The sequence below is a fragment of the Giraffa tippelskirchi genome, chromosome X (assembly GCF_054371585.1).
Source record: "Giraffa tippelskirchi isolate mGirTip1 chromosome X, T2T-mGirTip1v1.2.pri, whole genome shotgun sequence".
Classification (NCBI taxonomy): Eukaryota; Metazoa; Chordata; class Mammalia; order Artiodactyla; family Giraffidae; genus Giraffa; species Giraffa tippelskirchi.
Genome location: NC_137289.1, coordinates 40,152,669 through 40,168,308, shown reverse-complemented (window position 1 = coordinate 40,168,308; position 15,640 = coordinate 40,152,669). Strand labels below are relative to the sequence as shown.

Below are 15,640 nucleotides of genomic sequence, written 5' to 3'. Positions count from 1 at the left end.
GGGTATCATCCATTGACATGGATGTTCACTGGGAGCAGTAGGGGGCATTCCCCTTGAGAGTGGGGATTCGAGGAAAGGCACGTTCAGCTTCAGAGGGCCTGTGGTTTTCTTGGGGGTAAACCAGGCGTTCCTCAACAATCATTGTCTGACCTGGGCCTCTGAAGGAAGCATGGGGGCTTCTCTTGTAGGAACCCTCCTGGGGCTCAAGTCAAAGTCCTCCCCATGGCCAGTACGCCCTATGGGACCTGCCCCTCGTTACCTCTCTCATCCAATCTCCTGGCTCTGCCTCCATCACGCTGTGACAGTCACATCAGCCTCCTCACTGTTTTCACACACACGACACTGAGTTCCACTCCCCACTTTTTCCACTGGCCATTATCTCTGTCTGGGGTACTCTTCTCCCAGAGAGGCATCTCTTCTAGGCTTTTGCTCAAAAGTCACAATCTTAGAAAGAACTTCCGTGACCACTCTTTCTAGACATGATCCCCTCTCTCTATTTCACTATCCCGATTTAATTTTAATCACGGCAGTTACAAACGCCTGAAAAATTACTTAGAGTTTGGGGGTGTATGATCCCAACAGAATGTACATTCCATGAGGGCAAGGTTGATTTTCTCCTTCCTAACACTCATAGTTGTGCTTCACACATACATGTGCTTCACACATGACTGAATGACAGAATGAATAAATTTAAACTCGTTGAGAGAGGCACAGCTAGACAGGCTGAGGATTCTGCTAGGGAACATATTCAGGGATGACAAGATGATGACAAAGCTGTGGTCTTTATCTCACCTACATGGTGTCCTTGGGTCCCCTTGGAGATGACCCCTTTTCTAACAGAATGGAAAGTCCTGTTGTCCTTTCACATATCACTCGCAGTCAGCGACAGAGGCCGTCCCCACGCCAGGCCTTCGGATTCCATTCTCAGTAGCTTTATCTCTTCTGCCAGTTGGGGGACTGTGGCCGCCTTTCCCCATGAGACCTATTCTGTGTTAAGCAGGAAAGCACAAACAAGCACCAATGCCAATGCTCAGCACAGAGAAAATTCTTTGAATGCTTCCTGTTACAATAGTGGCCACCACAGAGGAGTAATCTTCAGTTTATGAAGACTTTTTTCCGAGTCCAAGAGTGTGGCAATCTGTGGGGTTTTCCTCCTGACTTTGTCTTTCCACCCTTTGCATTATCATCCTGGGAAGGTTGGGGAATCTACGTCTGTTGTTCCCCAATCTCACCACCAAGAGGCGCTCGAGATGAAACAGTTTTGTCCTGGGATGTACCGCTGAGGGGTAGCGGTAGGACCACCCACTCTGGAAGGTACCATTGGGAGAGTGCGTGTGACAACACAGAGGGTCCCCTGACACCGCGTCGGGCATCGACCACAGTTCCCAGCGGAGGCACTCATGGCGCCACTGGGTCCAACCGCATTCGCTCCACTCCGCCTTCCCGCCGCATTTGAATTTGAGTGGACACTGATATTAAGCCGCAACTTTCTTTGTCTCTTTTCCAACTCCACCCCTTCGTTTTGACATGGTCACATCCAAGGTGGGGATGGCTCCAGAGCGAGAGATTGGCTGCCGCTTTGGGGGTAAGGCGACCGGGAGATGGCCGGAATTAGTTCTTCCGGAGCGCGAGTATACGCGGAAGTCCGGCTACTCCCGCCCTCCTTTTTCTCCTGCTCAGTTCCCATTGGCTGCCTGTCTTAGACAGGCACTGAGGTCGCGGAGCTGGACCTCTGGGCGCGAGGCGTGTGTATACCAGTGCGCCTGCGTTCGTTTGCCCGGCTTTTCAGAGTGTGCCATGTTTTCTCCGAGTTTTACCGCTTTTCCCGAAGGGGTTGAATGGCTGCCTTGGTTACTGGCGAGGTTCGGCACAGTCAGTGGCTGTGCAGGGCGACCGTGTTTCAGTCTTACTGAGCTCTCCCTCAGTCTGGATCAGATGGCAACGCGCGGTAAGTCGCACAGATGCATGCAATTCATGACCAGGGAGAGGTCTCAGGGCTTGTTTCGTGTCTCTCCCTGGAGAGTAACCTGGGTCAGGGAGCTTGGGGTTGTGTATGGCTACGTGTGACATCACAGATGCTGTTTTGGGTACGCTTGATCTCTCTGAGCCATTGGCCAGGATTGTGGGTGATGGGGTATTTGATCGGAGTGGATTTTGAGAGCCATAGTCCAAAGCCTCTAGGATGTGTGTGCCTGTGTGCCGGGATGTGCATTTTTGGAGCTTTGGGGCACTTGAGTCCCTGGGTGTGAGATGTCTGTGTAGGCGTCTGCGCCCCAGAATGTGAGATCTCTGAGCTTTTGATTCTGGGTCCCAAGTTGTGCTGTCTCTGAGCTGCTTTGAGGAGGGGTTTGTCTTAAGGTGGAAACTCTCAGCTGCTTGGGGTCTGCGCACAGGGTGCAGGTTTTCCATTTGTCTGGGAACTTTATCTGCAGGTTGTATGATGTTCTTGAGTTACTCAAAGTTATGTCTTTCTGCTTAGCGGTTTCTGTATTAACTTAGTAAGTGTCCGGAGTGGTTCGGAAGTCAGTCTCCGTGATGTGAAGTATCTGTGCGATTCTCATTTGTTTCTGTCTTGACGACCTTGGTCTGTTTGGAGGCTCTTTGTCGCAGTGTGTTTGGTCTCTGTCGTATTTGAGGGTCTGAGGCTCGAGTTGTGAGCTCTCTGTGCAGATACTCAGTGACCTTTTTTTGTGTGTCTGGGTATCTACCTGAGCTGTTTGGAGTCGTTGTGTTAGAAATAAAACCTCTTGAGTTCTTGGCTGTGAGGTCTCTGTCCAGGAGCTGAGGATTTGGAAGCTGGCAGATATGATTCCGAAGCCTGGAACCTGACATGCTGACTGTGTGTCATTGAGCGTGTATGATAATTAATTCAGTGGGGCCAGTGTCGGTCTTGGAGGGTACCTGTGCATGTTAGCGATGTGTGTAAAGGGCCTGGCTCCCGACTGTCCTTCAGCAAATGTTTTCTGAGCACCTGCCATATACCAGAGCGCTATTCGAGGAGTTTGTAACAGGACAAAACGGACCAAGTCTCTCGTTTCAGAGACCTGGTAGTCAGTAAGTAAATCAAGGGTGGGTGGCAGGCACTATGAAGAAAGATAATACTAGATCAGGGGAAAGGGGGTGTGTGGGGTATGATGTTATTATTTTATTCAAGATAATGAGGGAAAATCTCCCTGAAAGATGGCAATTAAGCAGAGATGTGGAGGAAGTGAGGGAGCAGGCCATGGGCTTACCTAAGGGAAGAGCATTCCAGGCTGAAGGAGCAATAAACGCAACAGTCCTGGCAGGGAAATCTACTTGAGGTGCTTCTGAATGTCAAGGAGTCCCGTGATGCTCTGAGTTTGTCATGTTTCATTGGGTTTAGCACTCATTGCAAAGGGTCTGGTGCCGAAATCTCTGTTTCTCCCACAATTTGTGGTCATCCGCATTTCACAGATGAAGGACTCAAGGCTCCAACGTGTGCCCTGCACCTTCTCTCCTAGCTATACCTGAAATTAGGAGTGAAACCTTCTGGTCCATGATGAGACAGAAAGCTTGAGTATACCAGCTGCAGGGATGATAGCATCCAGCTGAATGTCAGTCAGCCAGCGGATATCAGTTACAATATGGGAATCGCGCCTCATAACACTGCTACTCTTGATGCAGGGCAGGACTTAAGAAGGAGGAAGCAACTGGGGCAAAGGAGGGAGGCAGGAAGGAGAAGCTGGAGGACAATGAGAAAATAAAACCAATGGCTTCATCACATTGCTTGGATTTGGCCCATTTTACCTTGAGTAACTGGTTGTGTTAGAATATAGTCACCTTTTCTCTGTCCCTACCCATTTTTTCCCTCCCTTTGTCTGTTGTGCCAGGGATACCACCTGGGCCTGGAGATTTCTGTAAATTTTTCAACTACAAGCTCGATTTTTAAATAGATTATCTATTTCTTTTTGGCTCAACTTTGTTAGTTAGTTCCTTTCACCGAAATTGCCAGATGTAGTTATTATAATCATTCACAGAATCCTTTTAATTTCTGTGAGATCTGAAATCTATTTTACTTCCGATATTCGTAAGTGTTGTCTTTAGATATCTTGCTTTTTTTGGTCTACATGAGTAGACGTTTATGAATTTGTATTGATCTTTTGAAAGAGCCAGCTTTGGGTTTTGTTGATCATCTCTACTTTTTTTTTTTTCTGATATGTGTTCTGATCGCTATTTCCCTTATTTTGCTGACAGTCTCGCTACTAATGAGGTTTACTAAAGTCCCTGAGAGTTTCCCAAGCATAGTGAAAACGGACAGATTCTAGGGCACTATTGTAGCTGCACTAAGTGAGATGCACCGAGTGCGGATCATGAAATCTCCATTTTTCTTTTTTTAGAATTCCTCAGTTCTGATTGACATGGACAACTTGTCTAGGCACTACTAGAGCAGAGGAATGGTCTTATTTTGCCTCCTGCCAGGCTCTGTCTCCACTGGGAGCATGTGTAGGTGACAGGGGTTTGCTGCCTTCTCTGATGCACAAACCCAAGACCTCCAGTCTAGGAGACTCACTGACCTGCTGTCTGCTGTTCTGAGGAGGCTCTCAGACTATCCTTTCTACAAAACATCCTGATGCAGTCTTGCCAAGCCTCTATCTGAAAGATTTCTGAAGAAATCCGATTTCTATTTCGTGTGCATTTCTATGAGGTAAGATCAATTTGTGTTATGTGGTAGCTGTTATTCTACATATTTTGCCATAGCCGTTGGATCTTAGCCTTGACTGAATAAATACAGAACACACTGAGGTTTCCACAATGCCTCGAGACCGGTGGTTCCCTGACTGCTGGGCGACTCTGAGCAAGTAACATAGTGTCTCTGTGCCTCATTCTTCCATTAGCCACATAGAAGCACTAGCTTGGGTAAATTTAACTACTTCATGGGGCAGTGTAGAACACTGACCATGTTAAGACAGGGGAAAGTGTCAGAACAGTATGTGCCATATGGTACGTTCCCGGTCAATTCTAGCTGTTGTCATTACTGTAGTTAATATTATTGCTGTTCCACATTTCCCTGGATAGTGCTCCAGGGACACAGTGTCAAGACCACCTTTGACTCACCGCATGGACCTTGCAGCATCACTTCAGCCCTTCAGGGCCTCAAGAATGGATTGTATGAGGCATGGGGGAAGGATTTTTTTTTTTTTTTTAGCATAATGAGTATTCGGCTCTTCCTGTGGGGACATTGTGAAGCCTAAATACAACACTGAGGCTTCATCATGTGCTCGTATGGAAAAATTTAGTGCATATTCTCTATGCAGTTACAAGTCTAATGACCCCTTCCTATGATATGTATAATGACAGGAAGTAAGTGGTCACTGGCCAGTTATAGAACTAGAGTATATAAAGTTTTAAAAACCTTACAGAGGGTCATTTAAAGGCCAAGAAACTTCTTCACATAGGTTTTTTTTTATTTTGGCTTTCTTTTTATCAAGTGTAATTCCCCTGTATCAAATTCTGAAAATCTCAATCTAATGAAGATATGAAAATGTTAATAGTCAAACTTTCATCATTAATGCTTTATTTCTTGTTTAGTTTTCACATTGCCAGTTTTAGTGTGTTTCTTATTTCTTCTGCTAATATTCATGATTTTTAATCCAAGGGTAATGGTATGGATATTTTCTGAGGTAAATCATGAGGAGATCGTCAGCCATGATTTTGGATGGAGAGTCTGAGGATGGAACACGGGTGCTAGAGAGCGGAGTTGGGGTGGGAGGGGAAAAGGGTGGGGGCGGGGACGGGGGTGTGAGTACAAGCAGAAACGGAAGTGAAGAGAGGCAGGAAGATAAGCTCACCCTTCTGAACCGTGGTTAGCTCTCCATGTGTGCACGTATAATGAAGTCTTTGAGTACTCATCACAACACTATGAGGTAGCATTTTTAATGCTGTCATCCCTTTCGGCAGCTGAGGAAGCAGAAACACGTAGCGGTTAACGGGTGAATGAATTTACCCAAAGTCACCTCCCTGGCAAGAGCTGAGTCAGATTGGTGCCAGGTGGAGAGGAACAGAGACGTGTTGTATCTGACCCCCAATCTGGAACACATTGCGGTGTCTAGTGTACTCTGGATCAAAAGGCAGATCCACATGTCCATCCGCAGGAAACTTTACCGTGTACGGATTGAACACAGTGTCTCCTAAGTGCATGAAAGACCATGGGATGTCAGGTCAGCATGCACATATCACAGAGAACAGTTCCTGGTCCAAATAATAGATACAGTATCATGAAGACATTAACTCCCCTATCTCATACTTTTTAAAAATGAAGAGAACGGAACCTGGAAGGCAATAGATCACATATTAAGGGGTTTTTTCCCTCTCAATTGTGACATTCTAGGTAATTTCCAAATTAACCTATTTCTAGCTTTTAACAAATATTTATTTTTCATTGATTGATTATTATTTACAGTATTGGTTTGATTTCTGTCACACCTCAACCTGAATTAACCATAGTTTTCGGTGTACATATGTCCCCTCCCTCTTGAATCCCTCCCACTTCCCGCTCATTCCCACCCCTCTAGGTTATTACAGAGCCCCCGTTTGTGTTCCCTGAGTCATACAGCAAATTCCCATTGGCTATCTATTTACATATGTTAATGTATATTCATCCATGCTACTCTCTCCATTTATCTCACCCACTCCCTCTCCTCCCCTACCCTTGTGCACAAGTCTGTTCTCTATGTCTGCGTCTCTATTGCTGCTCTGGGATCAGGTTTATCAGTACCATCCTTCTAGATTCCACATGTATGCGTTAATATACGGTATTTGTTTTTCTCGTTCTAACTTACTTCCCTCTGTATAATAGGCTCTGGGTTCATCCACCTCCTTAGAACTGACCCAGATGCATTCCTTTTTTTCTATGGCTGAGTAGCATTCCATTGTATATACGCACCTCAGCTTCTTTATCCATTCCTCTGTCGATGGACATCTAGCTTGCTTCCATGTCTTGGCTACCGTAAATAGTGCTGGAGTGAACACTGGGGTACGTGTGTCTTTTTCAGCTTTGGTTTTTGGAAGGTCATATGCCTAATAGTGGGATTGCTGGGTCACATGGTGGTTTTATTCCTAGTTTTTTAAGGCATTTCCACACTGTCTTCCATAGTGACTGTATCAATTTACATTCCCACCATCTCTAGCACTTGTTGCTTGTGGACTTTTTGATGATGCCCATTCTGTCTGGTGTGAGGTGATATCACGTTGTAGTTTTGATTTGCATTTCTCTAATAATGAGCTTCTCTGGTGCCTCAGATGGTAGAGAGTCTTCCTGCAGTGCAGGAGCCCCAGGTTCAATCCCTGGGTCAGGAAGATCCCCTGGAGGAAGAAATGGCAACCCACTCCAGTATGCTTGCCTGGAAAATTCCATGGACAGAGGAGCCTGGTGGGCTACAGTCCGTGAGCTTGCAAAGAGTTGGACACGACTGAGCGACTAACACTCTAATCATGAGTGATGGAGAGCATCTCTTCATGTGTTTCTTAGCCATCTCTATGTCTTCTTTGGAGAAATATCTGTTTAGGACTTTTGCCCACTTTTTGACTGGGTTGTTTGTTTCTCTGGTATTGACTTGTATGAGCTGTGTGTATGTTTTGGAAATTAATAGTTTGTCAGTTGTTTCAGTTGCTATTATTTTCTCCCATTCTGAGGGTGGTCTTTTCACTGTGTGTATAGTTTCCTTTGCTATGCAAAAACTTTTAAATTAAATTAGCACCTAGTTATTTATTTTTGTTTTTATTTCCTTTATTCTAGGAGGTTTGTCATAGAGGATTTTACTATGATTTGTGTCATAGAGTATTCTGCCTATGTTTTCTTCCTAGAGTTATATAGGTTCTGGTCTTACATTTAGGTCTTTAGTCCATTTTCAGTTTATCTTTGTGTGCGGTGTTAGGAAAGTTATGACCAACCTAGACAGCATGTTAAAAAGCAGAGACATTACTTTGCCAACAAAGGGCCGTCTCGTCAAGGCTATGGTTTTTCCAGTGGTCATGTATGGATGTGAGAATTGGACTATAAAGAAAGCTGAGCGCAGAATTGATGCTTTTGAACTGTGGTGTTGGAGAAGACTCTTGAGAGTCCCTCGGTTTGCAAGGAGATCCAACCAGTCCATCCTAAAGGAGATCAGTCCGGGGTTTTCATTAGAAGGACTGATGTTGAAGCTGAAACTCCAATACTTCGGCCACCTGATGGGAAGAGCTGACTCATTGGAAAAGACCCTGATGCTGGGAAAGTTTGAGGTCAGGAGAAGGGGATGACAGAGGATGAGATGGTTGGATGGCATCACCGACTCAATGGACGTGGGTTTGGGTGGACTCCGGGAGTTAGTGATGGACAGGGAGGCCTGGCGTGCTGCGGTTCATGGGGTCGCAAAGAGTCGCACACAACTGAGCGACTGAACTGAACTGAACTGATGGTGTTAGGAAGTGTTCTAATTTCATTCTTTGCACTGAGTTGTCCAGTTCTTCCAGCACCACTTACTGAAACTGCTGTCTTGTTCCCATTGTATATTCTTGCCTCCTAAGTCAAAGATAAGGTGCCCACATGTGTGTGGGTTTTTCTCTGGGCTTTCTATCTTGTTCCCTTGGCCTTTATTTCTGTTTTTGTGTACTGTCTTGATGACTGTGACTTTGTAGTATAATTTGAAAGCAGGTAAGTTGATTCCTCCCGCTCCATTCTTCTTTCTCAAGATGACTTTGGCTATTCAGGGTCTTTTGTGTTTCCGTACGAACTGTGGCTTTTTTTTTTCTAGTTCTGTGAAAAATGCCATTAGTACTTTGATAGGGATCACATTGAATCTGTAGATTGCATTTGGTAGTGTAGTCATTTTCACAATATTGATTCTTTCTACCCAGGAACCTGGATTATCTCTCCATCTGTTTATATCATCTTTGATTTCTTTCATCAAATTATAATTTTCTGTATATAGTTCTTTTGTCTCCTTAGGTAAGTTTATTCCTAGATGTTTTATTCTTTTTGTTGCAGTGGTGAATGGAATTGATTCCTTAATTTCTCTTTCTGATTTTTCATTGTTAGTATGTAGGAATGCAAATGATTTCTGTGTATTGATTTTGTATCCTCCGACTTTGCTAAATTCACTGGTTAGCTCTAGTAATTTTCTGATAGTATCATGGTATTCTATGTACAGCATCACGTCATCTGCAAACAGTGAGTGTTATACTTTCTTCTCTTCCGATCTGGATTCCTTTTATTTCTTTTTCATCTCTGATTGTTGTAGCTAGGACTTCCAAAACTATGCTGAATAATAGTGGTGAAAGTGGACACCCTTGTCTTGTTCCTGATCTTAGGGGGAATGCTTTCAGTTTTTCACCATTGAGAATAATATTTGCTGTGGGCTTATCATATGTGGCCTTTACTATGTTGAGGTAGGTTCCTTCTATGCCCATTTCTTGAAGAGTTTTAATCAGAGCCAATGCCCCCACAGACTGAGGGGTCCACAGGTCATGATTTTAGAGCCCCCACCACTTGATTTACACTGGGTGACTCTGCAAACCCTCCAACCCCTCTTGCGGATACAAACACACACAACAGCACAGCAGAAATTGTGAGCCTGTCTTTGTCTCCTGAGGTAATTGCAGATTTGTGGACTCACTACCCAGAGTTGTCACTGGCCATCCTTTGCTCATTCTTGTCCTGAACAGGGTCACCGCAGAGATGCGTGGACCAGTCTCCCCTAGACTGTAGACGTCTCCTGCCTCCTCTTCTCGTTGTTAGACATCTCATGTTCTTTCGCCTTCATCTCCCATGTCAGCAGGGGGCTGGGCCCATGCACATACACGCAAACACAGGTGACACAAGCACACACCTGTACACACGCATGTGCAAGGCACAGGGACACAAACAGGGAACAAATGTGTCAGTACCTGAAGAACCAGTGGTTCACACGAAATGCAGTGATTTCATATTTCTCATAGGAAAATCCATTCTGATCTTCAAATGTGAAATATACAGAAGTCCAACTTCCATGAAAGAGTGTTCAAGCCTAGATTTTGATAGAAGAAATACAAAGAATTCCATATTTTGCGAAGAAGCAGTGGTGCACATATTTTCATTTGTGAAACAGAGAGAACTCCAATACCATATAGGTTCTCCATATCTTAAGAAAACCAACGCCATGATTTTCGTCTGTGAAATATAGAGATTTCCATATTTAATGTAAGGAAGTCACCACCCAGATTGTCATATATGAGGTATAGAAAATACCATATTTCATGTAAGAAACTCAGCATCCAGATTTTCCTAAAGTGAAATACAAAAAGTTCAATATTTCATGATGTAAATTCAGCACTGACATTTTCATATGTAAAATATAGAGAATTCCATTTTTAACTGAGTAAAATTTCACCCTGATTTTCATATGTGAAATATACCGAATTCCATAGTTTAGGTAGTAATATTGGTGCACAGATTTTGATATCCAGAATATACACAATTCCGGATTGTACATGGGTAAATTAGCACCCAGTTTTTCATGTGTGACATACATAATGTTAAGTACTGCCTAGAGGAAAATTTGAGCAGAGATTTTCCTATATGATATATAGAAGATTTCATATTTTGTGGTAAATGGGTGTCCAGGTTTCACATGTGATTCTATAGAGAGAACTCCACATTTCATGTGGGAAAATTGGCAACTGTATTTTCATATATGAAATATAGACTTCAGGGTTTTTTTGTATGAATGTCTGGGATGGGATTTCCTTATATGAAAGATGAAAAATTTCTTATGTCATGTGTGAAAATCTGTTCACTGATTAATATATGTGAAAAGTAGAGATTTCATATTTCATGTAGGTAAAGTTTTTCCCAGTGTTGTATAATGTGAAATATAGACAGTTACATATTTATGTAATAAAATCATAAGATTTTCATATATGAAAAATACAGAATCCCATGTATCAATATAGCAGAAAAACCCTTCCTCCAATTATCACCTGTAAAATATACAGAAGTCCATATTTCATTTAGGAAAACTTCTAATGTGATGTCCACATGCAAAACACAAAATTCCACATTCACATTTGAGAAACTATGCCTACAAAACCCATGCTAATATTTTAATATGTGAAGTTTAGGGAATTTAATATTTAGTGTAGGAAAATGAAAGTCTATATTTTCAAATGCTAAACACAGAGAATTCCATATACCATGTAGGAAAATGTGCAGCCAATATTTATAAATGCGATACGAAGAATTGAACATTTCATTTGTGAAATGTAGAGAAATACATATATTGTAGAACACACAACGCCAATATTTTCATATGTGAAATATAGATTAGTCTATATTTCAATCAAGGAAATCTGTGCTCAGATCTTTTATATGGAATGTAAAGAGTACCACACCTCATGTAAGACAAGCTCTATCTAGATTTTCATTTGTGAAATGTACACATTTCGTATTTCTGGAATGAATATTTGCTACTGGAATTTCATATTTGAATGATAGAGAATTGTACATCTCTTGTCAGAAAATTTAATTGAGAAATTCATTTATGAAAGTAGAATTCCATGATTCAGCAGGAAAATGGATACTCAAATTTTCCTATGTGAATAATACAGAATTCCCTATGCATGCAGGAAAATACGTGCACATATATCCATATGTGAAGCAAGCAATATTTCATATATCATGACCAAACATATACAGCTAGATTTTCAGACATGAAATACAGATTTCATACTTCCTGGAGAAAATTCTGTACCCATATTTTCGTGTATGAAATATAGAAAGTTACATATTTCCTGTAGGAAAGTCATCTTTCAGGCTTTCCTATATGAAATATAGAGAATTCCATATTTGAAGTGGGAAAATCTGCACTAATACTTTAATACAAGAAATGTACAGAATTTCATATTTCATGTAGAAAATCTGCACCTAGATTTTCAAATGTGAAATATAAAGAATTCCATTGTTCGTCAAGTTAACCTGCCCTCATGTTTTGCAAGGGACATACAGAGAATTCCATATTTCATGTGGGAGAATCTAAACCAAGATATTCATATATGACATGTAGCGAATTGCACATATTATGGAGCAAAATCAGGGTCCACATGTCATATAGGAAATATAGGGATTCTATATTTCATAGAAGCATATCTAAGGTAAGTTTTCCATATTTGAAACATAGAAAATTCCATAATTCATGTAAAAAATATGAACTCAAATTTTCGTATCTAAAATATACACGTTTCATATGTCATGTAAGAAAATCTGTACCCTGGTTTTCATATGAGAAATGAACAAACGTCCATATTTCATCTCAAAACTTCCTCATCTTGTTTTTACTTGGGAAATATAGAGAGTTCCATATATTTTCTAAAATATCTGGCCTGAGAGTCCCACATACGAAACGTGGAAAATTTCATATGTGATGCGTGAATATCTGTACACTGATTTCTATATGTGAAATATAGAGATGTCATAGTTCAAGTAGGAAAATCTGTTCCCAGATATCTATATGTGAAATTAGAATTACATATTCTATGTCAAAAAATCATAATTAAGGTTTTCTTATATGAAATATGCAGAATCCCATATAGCAATATAGCAGAAAATCTACACTTAACTTATCATCTGTAAGATATACATGATTTCATACTTCATTTAGGAAAATCTGCACTCAGATTTCCACACGTGAATCATACAGAATTATATAATTTCACAGTTGAAAACCTAGGCCCACAACACCTGTGCCAATATTTTAATATGAGTTCTAAGGAGAATTTAATATTTAATGTAGGTTCCTGAATGTCTATATTTTCCAAAGAGAAACACAAGAGAATTCCATATGTCATGTGCAGAATGTGCACACAGATTTTAATAAGTGTAAAATAAAACATTCAGTATTTAAGCAGGAAAACCTTTTTCCAGATTTTCATATAGCATATTGCATGTTTCATGCAGGAAAACCTGTGTCTAGATTTTCAAATGGGAAATATAGAGAGTTACATATTTAGTGTAGAAACATCAGCACCCATGTTTTCATATGTGAAATACAGAGTATCCCCAAACAAGGAGATCTGTGTCCATATTTCTTTATGTGAAATATGAAATATACCAACTTTCATGTAGGAAAATCTTTACCTAGATGATCATTTATGAGATGTACAAATTTCCTAGTTCAGTAATGAAAATTTGCCTCGGTGTTTCATATTTGGACTATGGAGAATTATATACTTCATGTCCGAAAATCTTAAGTGAGATTTTCATTAGAAAACTGCAAAATATTCCATACTTTATTCAGGAAAACATGTGCTCAAATTTTCCTATGTGAAGAATACAGCATTCCATGTTTATGTAGGGAAAAGAGTGCAGAGATATCCAGATGTGAAACATACAATAGTCCATCTATCATGACCAAAAATATACAGCTAGATTTCCAAACATAAATACAGATATCAAATTTAATGTAGAAAAAACTACACCCATAACTCATATGTGATATAGAGAAAATTGCATATTTCATCATTCAGGAAAATCATCATTCAGGTTTATATATGCATAAAGCAGGGCATTCAAAACCAGTGCTCTGGAACAACCCATAGGAATAGGGTGGGGAGGGAGGTGAGTGGGGCTTAAGGATGTGTGGGACACATGTATACCTATGGCTCATTAATGTTGATATATGGCAAAAAGCATCACAATATTGTACAGTAATTATCCTCCAGTTAATACAAATAACTTAATTTGAATTCAAAAACGAAAAAAGTGGAAGGAACTCTACTCAGTGCTCTGTGGTGACCTAAATGGGAAGACAATCCAAAAATGAAGGGATCTATGTATGCCTATAATAGATTGACTTAGATGTACAACGGAAACTAATATAAGATGGTAAAGCAACTCCATTCCAATAAAAATTGTTTTCAAAATATAACAATTCAACTATAGCTCCAGCAGTGAATGAATAAATGGTTCCCCCATTTGCAATATATATGTCTGAGGGGACATTATGCTTTTTAAGTATAATATTTCAGTTAGAGGAAGATAAAAACTATATCATCACATGATATTGTTAGTTAATTTACCTGAGTTATAGAAACAGAGTAGAATGTGATTATCTTGGGCTAGTGGAAATAGACCATGATGGTCTAAGTTACCCACTTTCAGTCAAAGTTTGTATAATCTCACCAAGGAAGATACTGTAATAGGGGCAAGATGGGCATGGAGCTGCCGTCCTTAGCTAAAGACCATAGAGGTTAGAAGACCAGGTCCACCAATAGTCAGCCTCTCAGCAGAGTGTAGTAAAAGGTATATTTCAGCCTTCGTCCATGGCCCTCCAGGTCCTCTGGCCTTGGTCTGGGTAGCAAGGGGTGGAGCCTGGGGACAGGCCAAAGGCCGAGTCTTGCAGAGGTCCAGAGACCTTGCTAGAGACACTCACTGGCCTGGCCCAGGGTTCAGAGCACTAGGCAACCTACCTCTGCCATCCCCACCTCCATGACTCAACGCTTGCAATAATCTGATTGGGTCAGAGTCTACAAGACCCAGCTTCCCCCCCAAAGTTAGGGTAGACTGAGAAGACTGAGGGCAACTGTGGGCTGGGCACCTGGCTCCCTCCTTTAAGGTGGCTGGGCAGGGTATGGGGACCTTGGTAAGAGGAGGGCCCAGAGACTGAGAGCTGCATCTTCAGCTGTGACTGGCCACTGGTGGGAGGACCAAGACTGGGTGCTGGATGAATGCTCTCAGGCAGGATAATCAGCTTGCCCAGGAAGCCCCTCCTCCTAAACAGGACCTTGGAGTGTGAAAGTCAAGCTTGGAATCTTACCTTTCAGCATTGAGACTAATATTTGTTTTGCTAGAGGTTTACAGGAACACAGTTACCTCACTATGACTTTTCTTCAAGAATAGAATATCTGACAGCAAGAAGGTTGTCAGAGCTAATCACATTCCTCCCTCAAGTTTTGTATAAGTGGGCATTCTTGAAAGTGTTTGGAAAGTTCAGGATTGTTAAAGGCATAAGCCACCCATCTCCTTGCATGGCCCTGCAAGAAAATGCTCTCTTCCTTAAACTGCAATGTTCTGATGTTGTTTGTCTAACTAACCCATGGGTACATCAGTTCAGTTCAGTTTATTCAGTCAGTCAATGTCAGTCGTGTCCGACTCTTTGCGACCCCTTGGACGGCAGCACGCCAGGCCTCCCTGTCCATCACCAACTCCCGGAGTTTCCCCAAACTCATGTCCATTGAGTTGGTGATACCATCCAACCATCTCATCCTCTGCCGTCCCCTTCTCCTCCCACCTTCAATCTTTCCCAGCATCAGGGTCTTTTCAAATGAGTCAGATCTTCGCATCAGGTGGCCAAAGTACTGGAGTTCCAGCTTCAACATCACTCCTTCCAATGAACACCCAGGGCTGATCTCCTTTAGGATGGACTGGTTGGATCTTCTTGCTGTCCAAGGGTCTCTCAAGAGTCTTCCCCAACACCACAGTTCAAAAGCATCAATTCTTCCACGCTCAGCTTTCGTTATAGTCCAACTCTCACATCCATACATGACTCCTGGAGAAACCAAAGCCTTGACTAGATGGACCTTTGTTGGCAAAGTAATGTCTCTGCTTTTTAATATGCTGTCTAGGTTGGTCATAGCTTTTCTTCCAAGGAGTAAGCATCTTTTAATTTCC

At 41.8% G+C, this 15,640-nt stretch overlaps 1 protein-coding gene across 2 annotated transcripts in view; it reads left to right on the top strand.

The window, feature by feature from the left end:
• The first annotated feature begins 1,304 nt into the window (after nt 1-1,304).
• LOC145537067 (plastin-3-like) overlaps nt 1,305-15,640 on the top strand; it is a 37,782-nt gene continuing 23,446 nt past the window's right edge. The window contains exons 1-2 of one of the 2 annotated variants that reach the window (XM_081567580.1): nt 1,305-1,948; nt 4,359-4,666. In XM_081567580.1, coding sequence (XP_081423706.1) covers nt 4,662-4,666 — 5 coding nt within the window. In that variant the 5' untranslated portion in view covers nt 1,305-1,948; nt 4,359-4,661. The remainder of the gene's footprint in view (nt 1,949-4,358; nt 4,667-15,640) is intronic. The other variant, XM_081567581.1, reaches the window with a different exon arrangement.